At 37.8% G+C, this 24,886-nt stretch overlaps 1 protein-coding gene across 1 annotated transcript; it reads right to left on the reverse strand.

The window, feature by feature from the left end:
* Positions 1-2,282: 2,282 nt before the first annotated feature.
* Positions 2,283-9,139, reverse strand: LOC125123952 (oocyte-secreted protein 2-like). The gene is made up of 4 exons (XM_047774124.1): positions 8,995-9,139; positions 6,486-6,664; positions 5,042-5,145; positions 2,283-3,366 (listed from the first exon to the last, which is right to left on the reverse strand). The coding sequence occupies exons 1-4, from the start codon at positions 9,068-9,070 to the stop codon at positions 3,129-3,131; spliced, it is 597 nt and encodes a 198-aa protein (XP_047630080.1). The 5' UTR covers positions 9,071-9,139; the 3' UTR covers positions 2,283-3,128.
* Between the last annotated feature and the right edge of the window lie 15,747 nt (positions 9,140-24,886).

The raw sequence follows: 24,886 nt of genomic DNA on the forward strand, positions 1-24,886 counted from the left end.
GCCATTCAAACAGGAGCAAGATGATATCTCATCGTGGTTTTGATTTGCATTTCCCTGATAATTAGGGATATTGAGCACCTTTTCATGATCTTCTTAGCTATTTGTATGTCTTGAGAAATGTCTGTTCAAGTTCTGCCCTTTCTCAAATCTGGTTATTTAGTTAATTGCTATTAATTTGCTGGAGTTCCTTTTATCTTTTGGATATTAACCCTTTATCAGATGTATGATATGCAAATATAGTCTCTCATTCTGTAGGTTGCCTTTTCATTTTGTTGTTTGCTCTGCTGTGCAGCAACTTTTAGTTTGATATAGTCTCACTTTACTTTCACTTTTGCTAGTGCATGTAGTGCTATAAGAAAAAAATCAGTGCCAACACCAATGTCATGGAGCTTGATTTCAAGTCTTCTGGTTAAGTCTCTAATCCATTTGGAGTTTATTTCTATATATACTATAAGAATCCATTTTTTTGCATATGGAAACCCACTTTTCCCATCATTTATTGGAGAGAATATTTTTGACACCTTTATTGAATATTAGTTAATGGTATATGTGTGGATTTACAGCTAAAATCTCTATTCTGTTCCACTAGTCTGTGTATGCATTTCTATTCTAGTACTATAATGCATTGATTACTATGCCCTTGTAACAAAATTCGAAATCAGGGGTTGTGAGGCCTCCAGCTTTGTTTTTCTTTCTCAAGATTAGCTTTCTATTCCGTCTTCTTTGGTTTTATACAAATTTGGGTGTGTTTTTTTTTTTTTTTTAGGGTTGTTTTTTCCTCTTGCTGCAAAAAATAACATTGGAATTTTGATAGGGATTTCACTAATCTATAGATCACTTTGAGGGGTAGCGGCGCTTTGACAGAATTAATTCCGATATGAACATGAGGGTCTTTCATGTATTCATATCTTCCAGTTCTTTCATCCTTGTCCTATACTTTTCAGTGCGCAGAACTTTTTCCTCCTTGATTAATCTTATTCCCAAGTATTTTATTTTGCTGCTATTGTAAATGCAATTTTCTTAATTACTTTTTCATATAGTTCATTTTTAGTGTATGGAAACACAACTGATTTTTGTGTCTTGATGTTGTATCCTGGATCTGAGTTTGTCTGTTAGTTCTAACAGTTTTTTGGTGGGGTCTTTAGGGTTTTATATATGTTACAGCATGTCTCCTGAGCACACATAATTTTAATTCTTCCCTTCTGATTTGGATGCCTTTTTTAAATTACCTAATTGCTCTGGCTAAGACTACCAGTGCTATGTTGAATAGAAGTGATTAGATTTGATAAAATCCAACATCATTTCAAGATAAAAACTCTCAACAATTAGTGATAGAAGGAATGAACTTTAACACAAATGACAAGCCCACAGGCTACATCACACCCAATGGTGAAAAACTGAGAGCTTTTTCTCTACGATTAGGAACAGATCACTAATTTTGAGACCAGTCGCACAATTCAGGCTTTTTTTTTTTTTGTCTTTTTCTAGGGCGGCACCTGCGGCACATGGAGGTTCCCAGGCTGGGGGTCTAATCTGAGCTGCAGCCACTGGCCTACACCACAGCCACAGCAATGCCAGATCTGAGCCACATCTGCAACCCACACCACAGCTCACAGCAACACTGGGTCCTTAACTCACTGAGCAAGGCCAGGGATCAAACCCTCAAACTCATGATTCCTGTCGGATTCACTTAACCACTGAGCCATGACGGGAACTCCTCAAGCACATTTTTTAATCTATGTTTTCTTATCTGTAAAACTGGAATAATAGTAATATATAAGTCTTTGGGTTAATAGGATTAAATAAGTTGTTGCAACATGCTTGTAATATTTCCAACACACAGTAATCCTTTCAAAAATATTACCTTGTATCTGTGTGTGTGTATATATACATATTATATATATATATATACACATACACATATATAAATAAATTATGTATGTATGTATAATGTGATGTCAAAAATAGATGCCTATGATGACTATTTAAATTCAAGTAAACAGGAGTTCCCGTGATGACTCAGTGGTTAATGAACATGACTAGTATCCATGAGGATGCGGGTTCGATCCCTGGCCTTGCTCAGTGGGTTAAGGATCCAGCATTGCTGTGAGCTAAGGTGTAGGTTGCAGACATGACTCAGATCTGATGTTGCTGTGGCTGTGACGTAGGCCTGCGGCTATAGCTCTGATTGGTCCCCTAGCCGGGGAACCTCCATACACCATGGGTGCAGCCCTAAAATGACAAAAAGACAAAAAAAAATTTTTTTAATAAAAAAAAATGAATTCAAGCAAACAACTGTATGCAGCATTTTATTGGCAATGAGAAAATAGTAGCACTTTAAATTTTTTTAAAAACTAAATAAAAATATTTTAGCAAAATCTGTTTCCAGAAAGATATAACATCCAAAATGTAAATTCAATAAGCAACTAAATAACAAATGGCACAGTTTAATTCTCATGATTGATAGAAGAACTTTCCCCAACTCAGAGTGATCTTTGGTGTATTACACGGGGTAGACGCCCTTCTTTAAGGAAAAGGCAAGGGCATGAAGGCTGGTGAATAAATCATCTAGTGAAATGCTCTAAAGGCTACAGAGGATGAGTCTCTGTTGAGCACCTCAGTCAATTATTTCAAGAGTTGAAGAATCATATCAGGGATAAAGAAAAAACCTGACCTCAAACTTCAGTTAAGGACGTGGTTATTTAAATTCTAGACTATAAATCTAACTCTAATTATTAACCAAATATGAAGTACATTCAACTACTTTTAGGGCTCAGCTTTACTGATGAATTAGTGAAGTGCACACAAGGTAGTCTCTTCATATAAAAGCACTTTGTCTTTCCTGGGAGTTAGTGTATTAAATTTTAGTCTCTGGCACATTTAGATGCCTAGCTCTATTTTTTTAATCCTTACTAAAGAAAATATTTAGAACATATTTATTGGAGGTTTATATCAATTAAATGTATTGTCATTGAAGACCTATTGCTGAATCTACCTCATAGAACTAAAACCAAAATTTAAACAGGAAACAGAATTATCTAATAACTAACTTTAATAAGACATGCTCTTAATAAAAATATCTAAAAATACATCTTCACTGCAACAGGACCTATACTAGATTAGGGGTTTTAGGGAATTAGATACCCAAGGAAAGATTTATACCAATTATTTTTGTACAAAACTATTTTTCCAACAAAATTCATGACATCAATTTGAAGTTTCAATTTCTTCGTAAGTATGGAGTCAGTTTGACTAGAATTTAATAATCCTAACTCTTCTGGTGTTGTCTCAAAGTCAGCAATAAAAGGACTGGGGTCCAATTTTATTTCATGATCTGTAGAAACTGGTGTGAGCCACACTGATTTCCTAAAGAGAAGAGAAAAAGCAGATATGGTGGGCATATTTGGTACCCGATCCTTCTGAGTCTAAATCTGGGGCCAAGATGTTTTTCCCACTATTTAACACCATGATCATTTGCAGTGTGGTGATTTAGAGGCGTGGCAGTGCCTATACCTTCTCGATAATGTGATTTGTTAATAGAGCATCAACGTGCCCGGTAAGATAGACTTAGGCAAATGGACCCTAAGAATGATAAAAGTGTAATCTGATCCGGTGCAGTGGTGGCAGGGGTGTGTGGGGGGGTGTGTACAGAAGTAAAATTCATGCACCAAAAACCTAATCATATACCTTCGTTGGCCTGGTTTTCATTAAGAGAGATAAGGTACAATGTAATAATTATAATAAAAATAGAAATGTTTTAGTTATCACCATTAATCTGGTAGCCTATGGAGGAACAACAGCCCCAGTGGGTTAGGTTAGAAATTTTTACATCACTCTAAGCATTGGGTAATATATAGGAATGAAAGAGTGTGTGTGTGTGTGTGTGTGTGTGTGTGTGTGTGTGTGTACAGAATCAGGTGTTGGTTTCTCTTTAGGGGTCAGCTACTTCCCTGAGTATCACTAAATCCCTCAGCCTTGGTTTTTCCTTATGAACAACGTGCTAAAGGAAAGATCAAGAGTATTCAACATGTTGTACTTAATGCTTCTGAATTACCCACTTAAAAATGGTAGTTTTTATCTATGTATATTTTACCACAATAAAAAATACCAGTGCTCCCCTACTTCAAACATGTGACTCTGATGATGCTAAAAGATTCAGTACGTTTCCTCGGAGCTCTAAATTCTTTTTCCATGTCAGCTATTTCCAAAAATTAAACAAAGATAAATTTTTTCCTTGGGATTTTTCAGGTGGTTTCTATGATTTATCACTCATATTTATAATACTCGATGTACACCTTTCAGTGACTAAGGAAAACTGTGCCAGGCTATACTATTCCACTTGCTCTCAACCTTCACGTGGGATCCTTCTCAACCTGTCCATTCCACAAAATTGCAAAGTGCACTTAATAGGCCGATAAGCCCTTCCTTTCATGTATCTCCATGAGTTACTATGAATATGAAGGGTTGGTTTTCTCTTAACTTTTTAGTCATTTACTCTCCTAACAAGAAATTGAACCATAAAATATCTTAGAAAATAAAGGGAACTACATGGAGTTCCCCACTGGCCTAGTGGTTAAGGATCCCACATTGTCACTGCTGTGGTGCAGGTTCAATCCCTGGCCTAGGAACTTCTCCATACCATGGGCACGGGCGAAAATAAATAATTAAATAAAGGTCAAAATTCAAGCTAAAATAAGCCATATTAAAAGGAAGAAAAAGAGCACTATGAATGAGAAAATATTGAAAGACAATATCATGTTTGATTCTTCCACTTACTAATGTACTTTGCAGTTCAGTTACTGTAAAATAACCTAGTTATAGGTTGCATATGTTTTTATTCTAATGTGATTACTATACTTAATTTAAAGTTTAAAAAAAGGAGTACTGAAAATATGTTTAAATGCCAATTTGGTGCTTGTTTGGATTTTATGCTTATGAGTGAGTCATTTTATAGTCTCTAAAATTTACGCTTCTTCAGAAATGTCTGGTGAGTAAAGGCAAAAGCAATATATTTGAAAGGAGCCTTGTCTATTGGACTCACCTAGAGGCAAAACACTCCAAAGGGATTTTCTCATGGTCACAATGCATATTCCTAGGGTTAAAGTGTATCTCTGTTTGAAAAAGGAGAGTATCCTCTGAAACAACCTAGGAGAGGAAAAAAGTTAAGTAGAAAGTAGCTCTAATAACAGAGGGGGCATCTATACATTTAAATAGGGAGTACATTCAAGATCTCAAAAATGGCCATTGTCACTTTTAAGTACATACAAAGTTCTGACCACCCACTGGGACAAAAGAGGTTTATCTGTAAGAGTGGATTTAAATTGCCTGGAAAAAATCTTGATAGGACAAAGGAGCAAACTTAAATGGTTACTTAGAGCCATCTTTATGATTCATTAGTGAAAAGGTTTTCAACAGTTCTTCTGAGGAAGAAGGTCAAATAACAGGGTGGTTTAAAATTTAAGCTTTGGGGGATAATCCTCCGGGTAGGCATCTAAACTATCAAGCTGTGCATCCCTGAGCAAACTGGTAAAGCACCTTCTGAAGTTTTAGTTCCCTCATTTCTAAGACAAAGACAATATCTAATTCATAGGTGACTGTTTTAATTAGGCATTGGCCCCAACTGTTTCCACAGTATGAATACAAGTTGTTTAAATTCGGAACTTTGTGAAAAGATAATACCCCAGGAAAACAACGTCCTTTAAGATTTGTGCCTGTAAAGTAACTGACAAGAGATTTCAGTCCAGTGAAAATCTTGAACTATGTGATACCCATCCTCATAGAGCATGGGTAGATTCAAGTAATCTAGTGTCAAATATGAAATACGTTCCTAGAACTGGTGGCCTCCTACATGAGAAACACTGAATGGAATTTAAAACTGTCCACTAAGATTCAGTGAAATGCAATAGTAGCCTAAAGACAACTTAAAATCAGTTTGCTAACCAGTCTGGAAATCTGTGCTTTTAAGGTCTGTTCACACAGAAAAGACTTTATTCATTGACTAAGTAAGGAACCGTAGGGTCATCTACCCATTAATTACTATAACTAGAAGCAAAACTTGATCTTAGACAAACAAAAACCACCAAAACACAAAACAAACAGAAGTTCCATCATGGCTCAGTGGAAACAAATCCAACTAGTATCCATGAGGATGCAGGTTCAATCCCTGGCCTCGCTCAGTGGGTCAGGGATCCAGCATTGCCATAAGCTGTGATGTAGGTCACAGAAGTGGCTCAGATTTGGCATTGCTGTGCCTGTGGGGTAGGCTGGTAGCTATCGCTCAGATTCAACCTCTAGCCCGGGAACTTCCATATGCCACAGGTGCAGCCCTAAAAAGCAAAACAATCAAACAGAAAAAGAGGAAATAATCTTTATCACCAGACATAAAATTCTTAAAAAAAAAAAAAAAAAAGCCCAAAACGAACACACACACAAAAAAACACTAGAAGTTAGCTAGTTATTTATTTACAAATAATCATTATTCTCACCTTTGTCCTGATCCCACAGTCATGGACAGGGTATATAAAATCATATGCATATGTTTGTATCTGAGTTGCGGGGCAACTCGATCCCAGATATAACTCATCAGCAAATATATACAGATGGCTGCTGCATGCATATGGGCTAACAGAGACCATCACCCAGTCCATAGAACAACGTATTTTCACTGCAGAAAGAATCATATGACAAAGTGTCAGATGTGTATTACCTTAAGGGAGAGCTCAGAGAATATTCAGCTATGCCTTTTGTGATTAATAAAAGGTATTCCTCTGGCAAAGATACAGCTTAAAGAACAGCATACAAAGGATTTTTCATATTACCACTACTTTCTAAAATATCTGCATAGAAACTGACAGAACAATGTAAATCAACTACAATAAAAAATTTTTTTAAATATTTGCATAATTCTATCCTCAATTAAGTAAATTTTAGTTACTTCAGAGGGAAAAAAGCAATCCATAAAAACATCATTTTATCTTTTAGCCCCCTGCCTCCTTAAATTAGATTTCAATAAAGGATCTTTCTTTCTTTCTCTCTCTCTCTCTCTTTCTTTCTTTCTTTCTTTTTCTTGTCTTTTTTGCCTTTTGAGGGCAGCTCCCACGGCATATGGAGGTTTCCGGGCTAGGGGTCTAATCAGAGCTGTAGCCGCTGGCCTATGCCAGAACCACAGCAATGCGGGATCTGATCCGCGTCTGCAACCTACACCACAGTTCATGGCAACGCCAGATCCTTAACCCACTGAGCAAGGCCAGGGATCAAACCTGCAACATCATGGTTCCTAGTCAGATTTGTTAACCACTGAGCCACGACAGGGACTCCCTGAAGGATTTTTCATATTACCACTACTTTCTGAAATATCTGCATAGAAATTGACAGAACAATGTAAATCAACTATAATAAATTTTTTGACACTAATTTTTTTTAAAAAATCTACATAATTATATCCTCAAATAAGTAAATGTCAGTTATTTCTCAGGGAAAAAGCAATCCCTAAGAACGTCATTATCTTTTAACTCCCTGCCTCCTCTTATAAATTAGATTTCAACCAGGATGATATATATAGCTAGGACTACACACAAGGGAGAGAAGTAAGTTGCAGTACATTAGAAGAGGGGTGATGTAGTCCAGTAATACTCCCCCCCTTTTTTTGCTTTTTAGGGTTGAACCTGTGGCATATGGAAGTTCCCAGGCTAGGGGTTGAATCAGAGCTGTAGCTGCTGGCCACAGCCACAGCAATGCGGGATCTGAGCCATGTCTGCAACCTACACCACAGCTCATGGCAACGCCAGATCCTTAACCAGTTCCAACAATTGGATGGAAATAGATTCAAAAGCATAAGTGGGTATGGACATACAGGAAATCCATGCTTCTGGCTTTGCTCCTTTTTTCATTCTAGTTTTAGAGTCAAGGTTCAGTTTGGCATTCAGTTCTCAAATAGCTGAGCAATCCTTTAAGAAGCCCAAGGAACACATGTAGCTGTGCAAACATTAAGTGAAGCAGAATCTTCCTGACACCGAAGCATCCTTTACCACAGCCAGGCCTGAACACCCTAACTCACCCCACCCCAGATAACCAGAATTATTTCCCAGCTCACAGGTCACTGCTCTTTCTCCATACGTGCTGCACTGAAATGACTGAACTTACTGAAATGTCAATAATTAATGGCTATATGGTGAGTTGCACTAGCCTAGGCCTTCTGAAAAATTCATCCTAAGTAAAATGGAAAGATCAGAAACTAAGTGTGGTCCTTGCTCAGAAAGAGCTTATAGGCCAAATGGGTAAAGAAAAAAATTGTGTATCCATTCCCCAAAAAAGATCCCACTTCAAACAAAAAGAAACAGGTAACAAAACCAAAAAACACATAGAAAACAGAAAAAGTTGAAATGCTGCCTTAGAGTAGTTGGCATTTAGTAGGTCCTTGAAGCTGGGAAATATTTGGATGCCACAAAAAACGAAGACTACTCCAGGTAAAATATATAAAACATAGTCAAATCAATTTATAGAGAGGCCAGACACTGATTTAGCTTTATCCTATTGGCTTTGCAGAACCATTGAGTAATTTAACGTGAGTGAAGTTCATATTGTATTTTTAAAAGAACAAAAAGAGTGGTATCAACATCAAGGGTAAATGTGAGAGGTCTAGAAGCAGGAAAGTCAATTAAGCTACAACCAAGTATCTCACAATAAAACCAAGGACTGGTATTTGACAGTGGGTTCATAAGGGCAGCCTGAAACATAGAGCCAAGAACTTCTTCTGAAGAATTTTTGCAAATGAGGGTTAAAATAGACGACCACAACAGAGAAGGAAAACACATCTCATTTAGGCTGAAAGTTAAAATGTGTCCTCAGTATAAAGACCCAAGTCCAGTTGGCCTGAAAGTATTTCTCTTCCAGGGAAGGATAAGATCAGATCTCTATGGGGAGTTGAACCCTGCACTGAGAGCAATCATTCTGAGTTATCATCCAAGGAAGTCTTCCCCCAAACCAGTCATTTACCATAGATATTCTCAGCACAAGGCCAAATCCAGGCAGCAAGGAGAATCAAGACCTCTAAAACCACAGAGACCTCCATGTGAGCAGACCCCAGCCGAGGACCTCTCAGGAAACAGGAAGAAGAGGTGGCTTAAGTGACTTTATATGGAAGCCTATGCTCAGCTGCCTTCATTCTCCTACTTATTTAAATTAAGGAGGGAAAGGATATTTACGGTTTGAGTACCTCCCTATAAAATATAAAGCAATTACAAAGTGAGAGAGAGTAAGTTTACAGTGAAGGACCCTGGAAGGCAGCCTCTTAATCCAGTGACCAAATTTGCACCAACAGTAATGGGAAATACGGAAGTTGTGTACCACCTGATAGGATGCAGTAAAAAACAAGGCATAGCATCTGTGAAAATCCTGCCAAACCTAATGGTGAAGAAATAGCAGACACAAATTGAGTGCATTGAACAACAGACAGATGTCGAGGCCATGAAAAATCAAGGAACGATTGAGGAAGTGTCCGAAGCTTAAGAGCTGTGACATCTCACTGCCACACGAGATGTGATTCCGAACTGGATTTCATTTTATCATTATTTCTTACTATAAAGGTCATTAATGAGACAGCTGGTGAAATTTGAAAGAGGTGTGAGGATTCGAATCAGTAATACATTAAGTTTTTGGTTTTAATGATACTCAAGTGCTTGGTGTCTGGACCTCCTTAATGGTTTTAAAAATAGTGAGAATTCCAAAGAACTTTTGTTTAGGTGGGTTTACCTGTGCAAATTTACCACATTATACACTAAAATAAAATTTTAAATCTTTATTAAATAAGTAACATAAGTAACATTATGAAAAATAACTATTTTCCCCCAAGTGGAAGAGTAACATTGTTTTGCATGTTTTACTTTGTTTTAGTTTAATAGAAGACAGCTAGATTCTCATGTTCTACATTTAGCCTTTGTGATATGTTGCCTTGTTGAAAGCATATGAAAAAAACTTTTCCTCACACAAATATGTACTTGGATAAGTGAGGAGCATTTTAATAGCTTTTTTGGGTAATTGTGGCTCTTCTTTGGTGCTACACCAGATCTCTACAAAAGGTAGTTTCTTCAAGGTTAGTGGCAGTGTGGAATCAGAAAACGCAGCAATGAACTTTTCATGCTCGGTTATATTAAAATCCATTGGTCTCTCTTGCATTTCAAATGAAACCTTTATGCGTGCATGCTTGTATCACATTACACATTCGTTATTTGGAACAGCTTGTTCACTCAGTTATACAGATCTTCCAAATGTTAACATGTTACATTATGCAATGCAAAAAAAAAAAATCACAGTTGTACTCTGAAAGTAGGGAATGAAGTTCTCTAAAGTTCTAAATGTTGCTTGTAAGCTAGAATTTTTTCACTGGATACAAAAACCATCATTTGTTTTCTTTGAAGTGCCAGCCACATTTCATTCCATTTCTAGAAAATATCTTTCAAAAACCCAGGTGCAAATGTCGATGTTTGTCTACCAGTCATTCTTGCAGGTAAGTATGATGTTCTGGGAAAAAAGGATCTTGTTCAGTTCACAAGTCAAAAAATTGCATAATCTTCATGCTTTGATATGCAGCCAAAGCGCTTCATTCACACTTCCCATTTTATCATGCAGAACATTGTCTCGCACTCAACATATGATCAACATTTAAGAAAATGTTATGTAGGGATCAGCGTATTAGGTGATCACAAGGGAAGCTCAAGACGGCATCCACACAATGATAAAACCAGGAACCTGACTGGAAACACCTAGAACGGGCTACCAGTTTATAATCAGGGTGAAGCCCATTTCAGAAGGCCTTAAAAGGAACTATTTACACAATTTTTTAAAGGGCCATCATACCACTTAAATCACAACTGCTCTTCTGTATTTTATTCATACCTGGTAATAGACCCAATGCAGAGACCAAATCAAAGAATGAGGAGGAACATGTGTTAATAGCACAGGGGCCTTTCTTTCCTCTGCAGAGTAAGGCTCATTAAGGACACGGGCACAGGCCATAGACTTGCCACACTCAGCTGTTGCAATGACTCCTCGCTTAATGTAGCTTGAAGGGTTCTTTATGTGAGCCTGGAGAGCGCTGTTTTCCTCCCTAATCTCTATATTGCTGGAAATCACAGGATCTGATTAAATGAAACTGCAGGTAAATTACATCCAAAGTACAAAGTCTTCTATGGGGACATCTGTGAGGTTATTCTACTACATTTTCCCCAGCTTTTTTTTTTTAAGTTTCAAACCTATAGCAAAGTTGAAAGCATATATTATGAATACCCATACTTAGATTCGCCAATTGTTAATATTTTGCTATATTTGCTCTTCTATATCCTGTGTGTGATTTTGTATATTTGCATATATCATTCTTCTGAACATCTGAAAGTATGTTGCAGATACCATGACATTCATTCTTAAATACTGTTGAACCTATTTCTCCTAAGAGCAAGGACACTCTGCTACGTAACACAGGATAATTATTTCAGTCAAGAAATTAGGAGTACCCATTGTGGCTTAGGGGGTTAAGAACTCGACATAGCGTCTGTGAGGTTGCAGGTTCCATCCCTGGCCTCACTCAGTGGGTTAAGGACCTGGAGTTGCTGCAAGCTGCATCATGGGTCGCAGATGCAGCCTGGATCTGACATTGCTGTGGCTGTGGCATAGGCCAGCAGGTGCAGCTCCTATTCAGCTCCTAGCCTGGGAACTTCCATATGCTGCAGGCATGGCGGAAAGAAGAAAGAAAAGAAAGAAAGAAAGAAAGAAAGAAAGAAAGAAAGAAAGAAAGAAAGAAAGAAAGAAAGAAAGAAAGAAAGAAAGAAAGAAAGAGAGAAAGAAAGAGAGAAAGAGAGAGAGAGAGAGAGAGAAAGAAAGAAAGAAAGAAAGAGAGAGAGAAAAGAAAAGAAATACTCACATTTCCCCAATTTGCCAGTGTCCTTTATAGCTGTTTTTCAAGCCAAGACCTAATCAAGCATCAAACAGTACATTTAGTTGCCATCTCTCTTTAGTGTCCTTTAGTCTGTTTCCCTGAGAGCTATTTTGCATAATATACTGCTTAGATCTGGCTGATTGTTTCTTTATAATTACAGTTTTTTTGCAAGAAAACTATATTGGTTTTCCTTCATAATGCAGCCTACGTAATAGAGGGTCCATGACTCAAGTGTGTCCCATTATACTAGTGGGTATTACGTTTGATCCTTTTTTAAGGTAGTATCTACACAATTTCTGTGTTGTAAAGATGTCTTGCTTTTTGTGATTAATAAATAATCAGGAGGTGACAGTCTGAAGTTGTGTGTATAACTGTTTACCCCAAACTTGAATGTCATATTTTTAAAATCCACTGCAGTTATCACAATGCTGGCTGGAAAACTGATTTTTCACATGTATATGAAAATCATCTATATATACATATATATATATACACATCAATATTCTGTTGTAAGGAAGAGTTTCCTCTTATCTGCAGCCATCAGGTCATTTCGTTTTACATGTATCATTATGGACTTACAGATTTTTTTTAATTCAATGCATTCTAATTCATCACCAATATTATCCTTTACCCCAAATTTGGCAGAGACATGTCTTCATAATCAGTCATCTCTCCAATAAACCTTGGCTAAAAGTGAAATACTATTTAGCAGATCAGGGCACAACATGTAATCACTGCTGGTGACGAGATGTCACGGTTTCTAGGAAATTTCTGGTGAAATATACCACATCTTCCTTATCCATTTTATCTGTTGATGGACACTTAGGTGGCTTCCATAACTTGGCTATTGTATATAGTGCTGCTATGAACATCAGGGTGCACATATCTTTTCAAATTAGTGTTTTTATTTTCTTCAGATATATACCCGGAACTGGAATTGCTGGATATCAGGGAAAATGTAAATCAAGACTACAATGAGATATTACCTCTTACTTTCCAGAATGGATATCATCAGAAAGACCAGATTAAAGTGCTGGATTTAGTTTATCAATGCTATTAATCTCTGAATCTGATTTCCATAATTTTTTTTCTACCTATGTATATTCATACCTGGGAGAAGAGTTTGGGAATCTGTGTTATTTTAGCCAGTTACCATAAATTGGAAAGCTATCTGCCCCTCCTTTTAAGACTTTGTTTCCTTATGAAATGTGGGAATTTTCATTTGTTTATAGTTAGTAAAGTTTATATGATATCCCAGTATCATTTGATTTGTAAATATGTGATGACTTCTATCTAAATTGGTCTCTGATTTTTATTTCTTCAGATTTTCTGTGCCTCCAATCTATCTGCTAACATTTTACTAAGGAATTATTAATTTAATCTTCATTTTTCAAATATATTGGCCTAAAATCAAATAACATTTATTTGCGAACAATGTGTTGCAAAACTTTGACTACGGAGTAATAATTTCAGGAGAGTTCCCACCAACCTAACAGATAAGAGGGTCTTACTGTACTTAAACTATTAATACAAAATAGGATTAGTGATAATTTTATATTCCTCCTATATTATGTTCTTATTTATCATGGTTTTTTTTCTTTTTATACCTGAGTTTTATTTGATTAACTTGTCTCCTTGTTTCTGTAAATTAATTCTGTATCAGTTTGGAAGTTCCTATATATTTAACTCTTTGGAAGTCAGGTTTTATTTTATTTTTTTTTAAGGATGCATCTGTGTCAGGGTTTCCAAGACCATCCCCAGTTTTGATGATTTTTCTGGGAGGATTCAGCATATAGTAATACCACACTTTGATTTATTACAGCCAAGGGACTTAGCACAAAGGGAAAAAGTACATAGGCAAAGTCCAAAGGAAACCAGGTGTGAGCTTCCAAGAGTCCTCTCCCAGGGGAGGCACACAGGATGCACTTAATTCCTCCAGCAATGAGTTGTAACAATGTGTGAAATAGTAGCTACCAAGGAAGGTCATTATAGATTCAGTGTTCAGGGTTTTTTTAGGGGCTGGTCCCATTAGCATCCCCTGCCCATCAGATGCCAAAATCCCAGATTCCCAGAAAGAAGATAAGTATGCAGCATAAATCACATGGCTTGCACAAATCATTTAGGTACAATGAGCCACTCTCACCAGGTGGAGTAGTGAGAACTCTCCCCAAATCCAAGTTCTTCAGTGTAGGTCAATGGCCAGTCTCACAAGCAGACCTTTCTTAGTATGGCAGTCTCAAGTCTGCTGTCTTTAATCTATTTTGTACACCTCTGACTTTTTTCTTTTCTTTTTCTTTTTAAGTCCTCACCTGTGGCCTACGGAAGTTCCCGGGCTAGGGGTTGAATTGGAGCTGCAGCTACGGGCCTACACCACAGCCATAGCCACAGCAGATCTGAGCTGCCTCTGCAATCTACGCTGCAGTTTGTGGCAATGCCTGATCCTTAACCCACTGAGCAGCACCAGGTATCAAACCCGCATCCTCATGGACACTATGTCAGGTTCTTAACCTGCTGATGCACAATGGGATCTCCCAGCTCTGAATTTTTAAAATAGAGTTTTGTATTTTTCCATCATCTGGAGTTAATTAGCATAGGTAGGAGGCAATTTAGTTTTTTGCAATTTAGTCAATCGAACATTAATCTAAGTACTGCTGTGAAAGGATTTTACAGATATAATTAAGGACTTTAACACAGGGAGATTATCCTGGGTTATCTGAGTGACCCAACTGCATTACCTAAATCCTTAAAAGTGCAGACATCTCCCTGGCCGGAAGCAAAATGCAGAGTAACTCAGAAAGGGATGTCAGTAAGATCTGAAAACTGCAAGAGGCTGGACCCCTGCTGACTTTGAACGTGTCCACCTGGGGAGGAATGTGGGTGGTCTCTGGAGGCTGAGAACTTCCTCCAGCTGATGGCTAGCAAAGGAAGCAGCGACATCAGCCCTACAATTACAGGAAATTAAATTCTGCCAACAACCTGAATGAGTCTGCAGGTGCACCTTCTCCGGGACCCTCCAGAAGAAACACAGTCAACTTGATGTCAGCATTGTGAGACTCCAAGCAGGAAACCCAGAAAAGCACGTGGTGCTTGAACTCCAAACACAGAAGCTAAGGTAAAGGAGTGTTACTTTAGGGTGCTAGGCTTGTGGTAATTTGTTACAATAGCAAGAAAACCAACACACACTCTATATTTTAGGGGGAATATACCACATTTTCCCAGGATTTTATGATAGTTTGTATTTTATTTCCAGATTTTATATTCCAAAATGTAATTTAGGCCAAAGAATAAACTGTGCTGATATATTGGCCCTCTTACATTTATTTACATTTATATTTGTTTGTTTTTCTGGAGCACATGATCTAGTAATTCCTTAGAAAGGATCTATATATGTTATGTATTATAATCCTTTTTTGTTTTGCTTTTGTTATCCCCACACATTTAGAGGTATCTAAGTTGAATAATGTTGTATGAATGTAATTTTTAAACTTTTTTCCCTTCAGAACAGAATTCTGGTTATCCTGAATACAGGGGAAAAAGATTAAAGTAATTTTATCAGAATTTTAACACTACTATTCTATATACCTCTAGTTTCAAGTTTGTAGAAAATCCTGATATAATCGAATAACCTTTTTATAGTGTGCATTTGCTGTGTGATTTGAGAATATTCAATTTGGCTACAAATGTAAGAGAATAAGAAAGTGGTCAAAACTCATAAGATATGAGTAAGCAATAAGTTTGTGGAACAGAGTTGAGATTAATAAGATGTGTTAAATATAAGTGAGTTACTAACCAATGGCCAGCCACGAATAGATAGAACAAACAGAAATTATGATGGAACAAACAAGAGTGTCACTTAGGGGAGAAGATGAAAAGAAAAACACTATAACCCAAATTGTTCGCCTATCAGTAGTATCTAATATGGTCTCATTTTGGCTCCATGTGTGCTCTACTCTATCCCTTTCAAATACACACACACACACACACACACACACACACACACACACACACACACACACACACACCCATGGTGTTATATCATAGCTGTGACCATATTACCCAGTACAAATCTCTGATCAAGCATACATATCATTGACCCTGAACACTTTCCACCTGTGGTCCCCTTCTCAGTCCTTAACTCGAGTCCTTGTGACCTCCTAATCATGATCAGTGGAGAAAGCTGATGCAGCAGATACAAGATAAATTAACAGAGCACACCCCAGGATTCTGCTTGCCTCTCTCCTAAATATGTTACCTCCGATGTTTCTTTTTCTTCTCACGAAAGTTTTAAATTCATCTTCTATACTCGGTGATGTCAGCAAGCATCATCCATGAGTTTATGACCCATTCTGTTCTATGTCCCCGACAAGAGCTGACCTAATGAGCCTTAATACCACATTTACTATTTCTTTTTAAATTTTATTAATGTATTTCATAAGTTTTCTCAATCTTTGATTTTTCTGGAATGTTGGTAAACAGGTCTAATTCAGAAACACTTAGGTTGAAAGACTTGAGAAGTAGAGAATACATTTTTTTTAAATATAGGACATTCATGATGGAAGAAATTATAGCAATTCATAAAGCTAAAACAAATTGTATTCAAACTGAGTAGAAATGGATGACTCATGATATCCTAATGGTTTATTCCCCAAATAAAAAAAAAATGACATATAAGTTCTTTTTTTCCTTCTTCTTTTTATTTTTTATTTTTTTATTACTCAATGAATTTATTACATTTGTAGTGGTACAATGATCGTCACAATCCAACTTTATAGGACTTCCATCCCACAACCCCGGCACATCCCCCCACCCCCCAAATTGTCTCCTTTGGAGACCATAAGTTTTTCAATGTCTGTGAGTCAGTATCTGTTCTGCAAAGAAGTTCAGTATGTCCTTTTTTCGGATTCCACATGTCAGTGCAAGGATTTAATGTTGAGGTCTGTTTGTATGGCTGACTTCGCTTAGCATGATAATTTCTAGGTCCATCCATGTTGCTAAAAATGTCAGTATTTCGTTCCTTTTAATGGCTGAGTCATATTCCATTGTGTATATGTACCACATCTTCTTGATCCACTTCTTTGTCAATGGACATTTAGGTTGTCTTGGCTATTGAAAAGAGTGCTGCAATGAATTTTGGAGTACATGTGTCTCTGCAAGTCATGATATTCTCTGGATAGATGCCCAGGAGTGGGATTGCCAGATCAAATGGTAGTTCTATGTTTAGTTTTCTGAGGAATCTCCATACTGCTTTCCACAGTGGTTGCACCAATTTACAATCCCACCAACAGTGTGATAGGGTTCCTTTTTCTCCACACCCTCTCCAGCACTTATTGTTTGTAGGCTTTGTGATGATGGCCATTCTGGCTGGTGTAAGGTGGTACCTCATAGTGGTTGTGATTTGCATTTCTCTAATGATGAGTGAAGTTGAACATCTTTTCATGTGTTTCTCAGCCATCTGCATGTCTTCTTTGGAGGACTGTCTGTTTAGATCTTCTGCCCATTTGTTGATGGGGTTGTTTGTTTTTTTGGTATGGAGCTGCAGAAGGTGTTTATAAATTTTGGAGATTAATCCCTTTTCAGTCACTTCATTTGCAAAGATTTTCTCCCATTCTGTGGGTTGTCTTTTCGTGTTGTTTAGGGTTTCCTTGGCTTCACAGAAACTTTTTAAGTTTGAATAGGTCCCATTTGTTTATTTTTGTTTTTATTGTCATTACTCTAAGAGGTGGATCTGAGAAGATGTTGCTGTTGTTTATGTCAGAGAATGTTTGGCCTATGTTTTCATCTGAGAGTTTTATACTGTCTGGTCTTATATCTAGGTCTTTAATCCATTTTGAGTTTATCTTTGTGTATGGTGTTAGGACATGTTCTGTTTTTCCTTATTTTACATGTGGCTGTCCAGTTTTCTCATCACCACTTATTGAACAAGCTGTCCTTTATCCATTATATATTCTTGCCTCCTTTGTCATAGATGAGTTGGCTGTAGGTGCGTGGGTTTAATTCTGGGCTTTCTATCTGGATCCACTGATCTATATGTCTGTCTTTGTGCCAGTACCATACGGTTTTGAGGATTGTTGCTTTGTTGTATGGTCTGAACTCCGGGAGCTGGATCCTCCAGCTCCATTTTTGTCTTTCAGGATGTCTTTGGCTATTCTGGGTCTTTTGTACTTCCAAACAAACTTTAAAATATTTTGTTCAAGTTCTGTGAAGAATGTCCTTGGTAATTTGATAGGGATTGCGTTGAATCTGTAGGTTGCCTTAGGTAGTATAGTCATTTTGATATTAGCTCTTCCAATCCAAAAGTATGGTATATCTATCCATCTATTTGTGTCATCTTTTGATTTCTTTCATCAGTGTCTTATAGTTTTCAGAGTACAGGTCTTTGTCTTGTTAGGTAGGTTTACTCCTAGGTATTTTATTCCTTTGGATGTGATGGTAAACAGGATTGCTTCCCTAATTACTCTTTCTGCTCTTTCATTGTTAGTGTATAGAAATGCCATTGATTTCTGTGTATTAATTTTGTATCCTGTGACTTTGCCAAATTCATGGATGAGCTCTAACAGTTTTCTGGTAGGGTCTTTAGGATTCTCTAGGTATAGTATCATGTCCTCTGCCCATAGTGATAGTTTCACTTCTTCCTTTCCAATTTGGATTCCTTTTATCTCTTTCACTTCTCATTTTGCCATGGCTCGGACTTCCAAAACTATGTTGAAGAGTAGTAGCAGGAGCAGACATCCTTGTCTTGTTCCTGATCTCAGTAGGAATTCTTTCAGCTTTTCACCATCCAGAAGGATGTTAGCTGTGGGTGTGTCATGTATGGCCTTTATTATGTTGAGGTAGGTTCCCTCTATCCCCACTTTCTGAAGGGTTTTTATCAGAAATGGGTGTTGGATTTTGTCAAAGGCTTTTTCCGTGTCCATTGAGAGGATTGTATGGTTTTTATTCTTCAGTTTGTTAATGTGGTGTATCACACAGATGGATTTGTGGATACTGAAGAACCCTTGCATCCCTGGGATAAGTCCCACTTGATCATGATGTACAATTCTTTTGATGTATTGTTGGATGTGGTTTGCTCGTATTTTGTTGAGGATTTTTGCAGCTATCTTCATCAGTGAAACTGGCCTGCAGTTTTCTTTTTTTGTGGTATCTTTGTCTGGCTTTGGTATTAGGGTGATGGTGGCCTCATGGAATGAGTTTGGGAGTATCCCTTTCTCTGCACTTTTTTGAAATCGTTTCAGAAGGAGAGGTGTTGGCTCTTCTCTAAATGGTTGATAGAATTTGCCTGTGAAGCCATCTGGTCCTGGACTTTTGTTTGTTGGAAGTTCTTTAATCACAATTTCAATTTCAGTTCTTGTGACAGGTCCATTCATCTTTTCTGTTTCATCTTGGTTTAGTCTTGGAAGATTGTACTTTTCTAAGAATTTGTCCATTTCTTCTAGGTTTTCTGTTGTATTGGCATATAGTTGCATATAGTAGTCTCTTATGATCCTTTGTATTTCTGTGATATCTGTTATTACTTCTCCTTTTTCATTTCTAATTTTATTGATTTGAGTCCTCTCTCTTTTTTGCTTGATAAGTCGGGCTAAGGGTTTTTCAATTTTGTTGATCTTTTCAAAGAACAAGCTTTTGGGTTCATTCATAGTTTCTATGGTTTTCTTTGTTTCTATTTCATTGATTTCTGCTCTGATCTTTATGATTTCATTCCTTCTACTAACTTTAGGTCTTGTGTGTTCTCTCTCAAGCTGCTTTTGATGTACAGTTAGCTTGTTTACTTGAGGTTTTTATTGTTTCCTGAGGTGGGCTTGGATTGCTAGAAACTTTCCTCTTGGAATGGCCTTTGCTGCATCACATAGGTTTTGGAGTGTGGTATCTTTGTTGTCATTTGCTTCTATATATTTTTTAATTTCCTCTTGATTTCTTCAGTGATCCCTTGGTTGTTTAGTAGCATGGTTGTTGAGTCTCCACGTGTTTGTGTTTTTTGCAGTTTTTTTCTTGTTGTTGATTTCCAGTCATATAGTGTTGTGGTCAGAAATATGTTTGATATGATTTCAATTTTCTTCAAGTTACCGAGGTTGATTTTGTAGCCCAGGATGTGATCAGTCTTAGAGAATGTTCCATGTGCACTTGAAGAATGTGTATTCTGTTGCTTTTGGATGGAATGTCCTATCAATATCTATTAATCCATCTGGTCTAGTGCTTCATTCAGGGCCTGTGTTTCCTTATTGATTTTCTGTGTGGATGATCTGTCCATTGCTGTAAGTGGGGTGTTAAAGTCCCCCACTCTGATTGTGTTATTGTGGATTTGTCCTTTTAAGGTTGTTAGCAGTTGCCCCATATATTGTGGTGAACCTATGTTTGGTGTGTAGATATTTAGAATTGTTATATCTTCTTCTTGGATTGATCCTTTGATCATTATGTAGTGACCTTCTTTGTCCCTTAAAATGTTCTTCATCTTAAAGTCTATTTTGCCTAATATGACTATTGCTAGTCCAGCTTCTTTTGATCCCCATTTGCATGAAATATTTTCTTCCATCCTCTCACTTTCAATTTGTATGTGTCCCTAGAAGTGAAGTGGGTCTCTTGAAGTCAGCATATATATGGATCTTATTTTTGTATCTATTCAGCCAGTCTATGTCTCTTGGTTGGGGCATTTAGTCCACTAACATTTAAGGTAAGTATTGATATGTATGTTCTTATTGCCATGTTATTAATTGCTTTGGATTTGTTTTTGTTGCTCTTTTTTCTTCCCTTCCCTTCTCTTGTTCTCTCCTCTTGTGGTTTGATGGCTATCTTTAGTGTTGTATTTGAGTTGAGATTTTCTTATTTGTGTATCAATTGTAGATTTTTAGTTTGCAGTTATTCTGAAGTTTTGATATGAGTCTATATATATATGAGATTGTTTTAAGTTGTTGGTCTCTTAATTACAAGTTCATCTCCAGTGTCCTGCATTTGTACCTACCTCTTTTCATGATTTCTTTTTCTTTTTTTTTTTTTTTTGTATTTTTGCTATTTTTTTTGGCTGCTCCCACAGCATATGGAGGTTCCCAGGCTAGGGGTCGAATCGGAGCTGTAGCCACTGGCCTACGCCAGAGCCACAGCAACGCAGGATCCCAGCCACGTCTGCCACCTACACCACAGCTCACGGCAATGCCGGATAGTTAACCCACTGAGCAAGGGCAGGGACTGAACCCGCAACCTCATGGTTCCTAGTCGGATTTGTTAACCACTGTGCCACGACGGGAACTCCTTTTCATGATTTCTGATTTTGGTGGCATAATTGTGCATGGATGATTTTGTATCTCTACTCTCTATATACCTTTACTAGTGAGCCTTGTCATTTGTGGTATTTTTGTTTCCTGTTGCAGTCTTCTTTTCTGCCTAGAGAAGTTCCTTTAGTATGTGTTGTAAGGCTGGTTTAGTGTTGCTGAATTCTCTTAGCTTTTGCTTATCTGTGAAGCTTTTGATTTCTCCTTCAAATGTGAATGAGAGCCTTGCTGGGTAAAGTAGTCTTGGTTGGAGGTTTTTTCCTTTCATCATGTTAAGTATATGATGCCACTCCCTTCTGGCCTGAAGAGTTTCTGCTGAAAAATCTTCCAATAACCTTATTGGTGTTCCCTTGTCTGTTATTTGTTTCTTTTCCCTAGCTGCTTTTAATATTTTCTCTTTGTCTTTAATTTTGGTCCATTTGATTAATATATGTCTCAGTGTATTCCTCCTTGGGTTTATTTTATATGGCACTCATACTTCCTGGATTTGAGTGAGTGGTTCCTTTCCCATGTTAGGGAAGTTATCAGCTATTACCTCTTGGAACATTTTTTCTGTCCCCTTCTCTCTCTTCTCCTTCTGGCACCCCTATAATACGGATGTTGTTGCATTTCACGTTGTCCCAGAGTTCTCTGAGACTCTCTTCATTTGTTTTCAATCTTTTTTTCTCTTTTCTGTTCCACATCCATAATTTCTACTAATCTGTCTTCCACCTCACTTATTTGTTCTTCTGCCTCCTGTATTCTGCTGTTACCTGCTTCTAGTGAGTTTTTTATTTCAGTTATTGTATTCTGCATCTCTTCTTGTTTCAGTTTTATATCTTGTATCTCTTTGCTCAGTGTTTCCTGTAAGTTATCCATCTTTGCCTCCAGTTTATTACCAATGTTTTGCATCATCTTCAGCATCAACAGTCTAAAGTCTTTTTCCTGGAGGCTGAGAATCTCCTGATCACTCAGCCGATTTTCTGGGTTTTTTCCTTTCTCCCTCATCTGAGTTAGAGTTCTCTGTCTTTTCACTTTTCTAGGTTTTTGGTGTGGTGACCTTTTTACAGATAATGGAGTTGTAGCCTCTCTTACTTCTGGTGTCTGCCCTCCTTGTGGCTGAAGTCAGTATGGGGGCTTGCTGTAGGCTTCCTAATGGGAGGGGCTGATGCCTGCCCACTGGTAGGCGGAGATGATGATTCTTATCCCTCTGGTGGGTGAGGCTTTGTCTCTGAGTGAGATTAGAGGCAGATCTGTGCCTGGGGTCTTTAGGCAGCCTGTTTAGTGAGGGGCAGGGCTGTGATCCCACCTGGATTGTTGTTTGCCCTGGGGCTTCTCAGTGCTGATGGGTGGAGCCAGGTTTTCCCAAAATGGCCACCTCCAGAGAAATGCACTGCTGCTGAATATTCCTGAGAGCTTTGCTTCCAATGTCCTTCCCTCACAACAAGACACATTCACCTCTGTTTTCCCAGGAAGTCCTCCAAGAACTGCAGTCAGGTTTGACCCAGATTCCCATGGAGACTTTGCTTTGCCCTGGGACCCAGTGCGTGTGAAAGTCTGTGTGCGCCTTTTACGAATGGGGTCTCCATTTCCCCCAGTCCCGTGGAGCTCCTGCACACAAGCTCCACTGGCCTTCAAAGCCAGATGCTCCAGGGGCTCTTTCTCCCATTGCCAGTTCCCCACATGTGAGAGTTTGATGTGGGGCTCAGAACTCTCACTCCTGTAGGTGAGTCTCTTTGAACCAGTTACTTTCCAGTCTGTGGGGCTTCCCACCCGGGAGGTATGGGGTTCCTTATATCATGTAATCACCCCTCGTACCTTTCGATGTGTCCTCCTCTTTGTATTCTGGCGTAGGATATCTTTTTTAAGATTTCTGGTCCATTTGGTTGAAGATTGCTCAGCCTTTAGTTGTGAATTTTTTTTGATATATAATTTCTTATGAATTAGAAATTATATTCTTATATTCAGGGTAACATATATTCCATATTGTGTCAATAAACCTTCTAAACAATATATATATAATATATATATATACACATATATGTAAAATATATATATATATAATTTTAGAAAGGGAAAGGGGTTGGAGTAGGAAAGAAACAGGGGACTAGAGGTGGGATGGTACTGGAGGAACATATTTATTTACTCCATGACCCAAAAAGGAATAGCATTTGAGACCTACTCCTGGACCTTCTTTTTAACTTCCATCCAATTTCTCATGAGAAATTCAATCCTCATTCCATTAGCAAGGAGAGAGAGACTCACTCTACATACTTACCTGGCTGTCTGCTGATAGCTCATGGAAACTGTCTGGCCCCCAAGTCTTTCACAATATGGAAAGGTGCCATCCTGTGATGGGTTGGTTAAGTCCAAAAAGGTGCAAATTCTTCAAAGGATCTTCATTTTGTCTTGGAGGCTAAACTGTTTTCAACAGCTTTGTAAGGAATAAAGAATATACCATTGTATTTATTATCACCTAGCTACTTTGTCAACTGAGTCAGAATCCAGGGAGGAGTGAGCACATAGGTTCAAGAGAACTCCTATAAGCATGTGATTTTCACAAGATATTGAAGTATGGCCCTTTAGTTCATTGCTTGAAAAATTAAGACATTTGAACAAGAGGAGTTCTTGTCATGGCTCAGCAGTAACCAACCCAGCTAGTATCCATGAGGATGCAGGTTCGATCCCTGGCCTCCCTCGGTGGGTTAAGGATCTAGCATTGCTGTGAGCTGTAGTGTGGGTCACAGATACAGCTCAGATCCCATATCACTGTGGCCATAGCTGTGGCCGGCAGCTACAGCTCCGATTTGACCCCTTGCCTGGGAACTTAAATATGGTGCAGGTGTAACCCTAAAAAGCCAAAAAAAAAAAAAAAAACAAAGATACCTGAACAAGAGATTAGCCAAGATTCTAATTCAAGGTTTTGGTCTAAAGCTATCAGAAATTGTGACATCAAATCAAATAGAATGTCTTTCCAAAATACTAGCCATTTCACATGAGCAAGATAGATGAGCCCCAAATCTCAAACTGACTTAAAATTACTACCATATAGAAAAGGAAAAACTAGAGAAACACTAAGAATAGGGAACAGAAAAAGAGAATGCTAAATATCTATATTATAATACCTAAAATAGTCTACTATTCTGAGACATTTACAGAGAGAGCTCTGATCTTATTTTACATATATTATCAGAAGGAAGAAGAGGAATCAGAGAATTGTTATTATAGTACAATAATTATTCACCTGCCACTCAGAGCATTAGGTGATAAGTGCATCTATATCCTCACAAAATGCAGTTGCCTAGAACTCTACAATGCCCTGAAGTCAAGATTTTCAGTTTTCTTCAAAGAAGAGAAAAAAACTTATTCAGATAAGTAAAACTTTATTTTTAAAAATTTCATCCAATTACAAATTGTAAATTCTGGGGAGTTGATTTTTTTCCCCACCCAAAGAGCTCATAAAATGCACAGGAGAGCAATTCATCTTAAAAAGAGCATTATTATTTAAAAGGCAAAAGATGCTATCCATAGGCATTCATTCACTTTCCAAGAGGCAGAGTGATCCAAGCTGAAATACCAAGATTAGTAAGACAGTCTTCCCCACTAGGATGCATAACGTAATTCCTTCACTTAAAAGGGGCTAAAAGAAAGTACAAAGTCCAGCAAGGGAAGAATTGTTCCTGTAAGGAAGGAAAAGAAACAGTCAGGCATGTACTTA

This window comes from Phacochoerus africanus, chromosome 4 (assembly GCF_016906955.1).
Source record: "Phacochoerus africanus isolate WHEZ1 chromosome 4, ROS_Pafr_v1, whole genome shotgun sequence".
In the NCBI taxonomy this organism is placed as follows: domain Eukaryota; kingdom Metazoa; phylum Chordata; class Mammalia; order Artiodactyla; family Suidae; genus Phacochoerus; species Phacochoerus africanus.

Coding starts and splice junctions, on each gene's coding strand:
- LOC125123952 (XM_047774124.1), bottom strand. CDS start 9,070: ATGGAGGTCTCTGTGGTTTTAGAGGTCTTGATTCTCCTTGCTGCCTGG. Junction 6,665..8,994: donor TTGTGCTGAGAATATCTATG/GTAAATGACTGG, acceptor TTCTTTCTGCAG/TGAAAATACGTTGTTCTATG. Junction 5,146..6,485: donor ACTGTGGGATCAGGACAAAG/GTGAGAATAATG, acceptor TTCCTCTCCTAG/GTTGTTTCAGAGGATACTCT.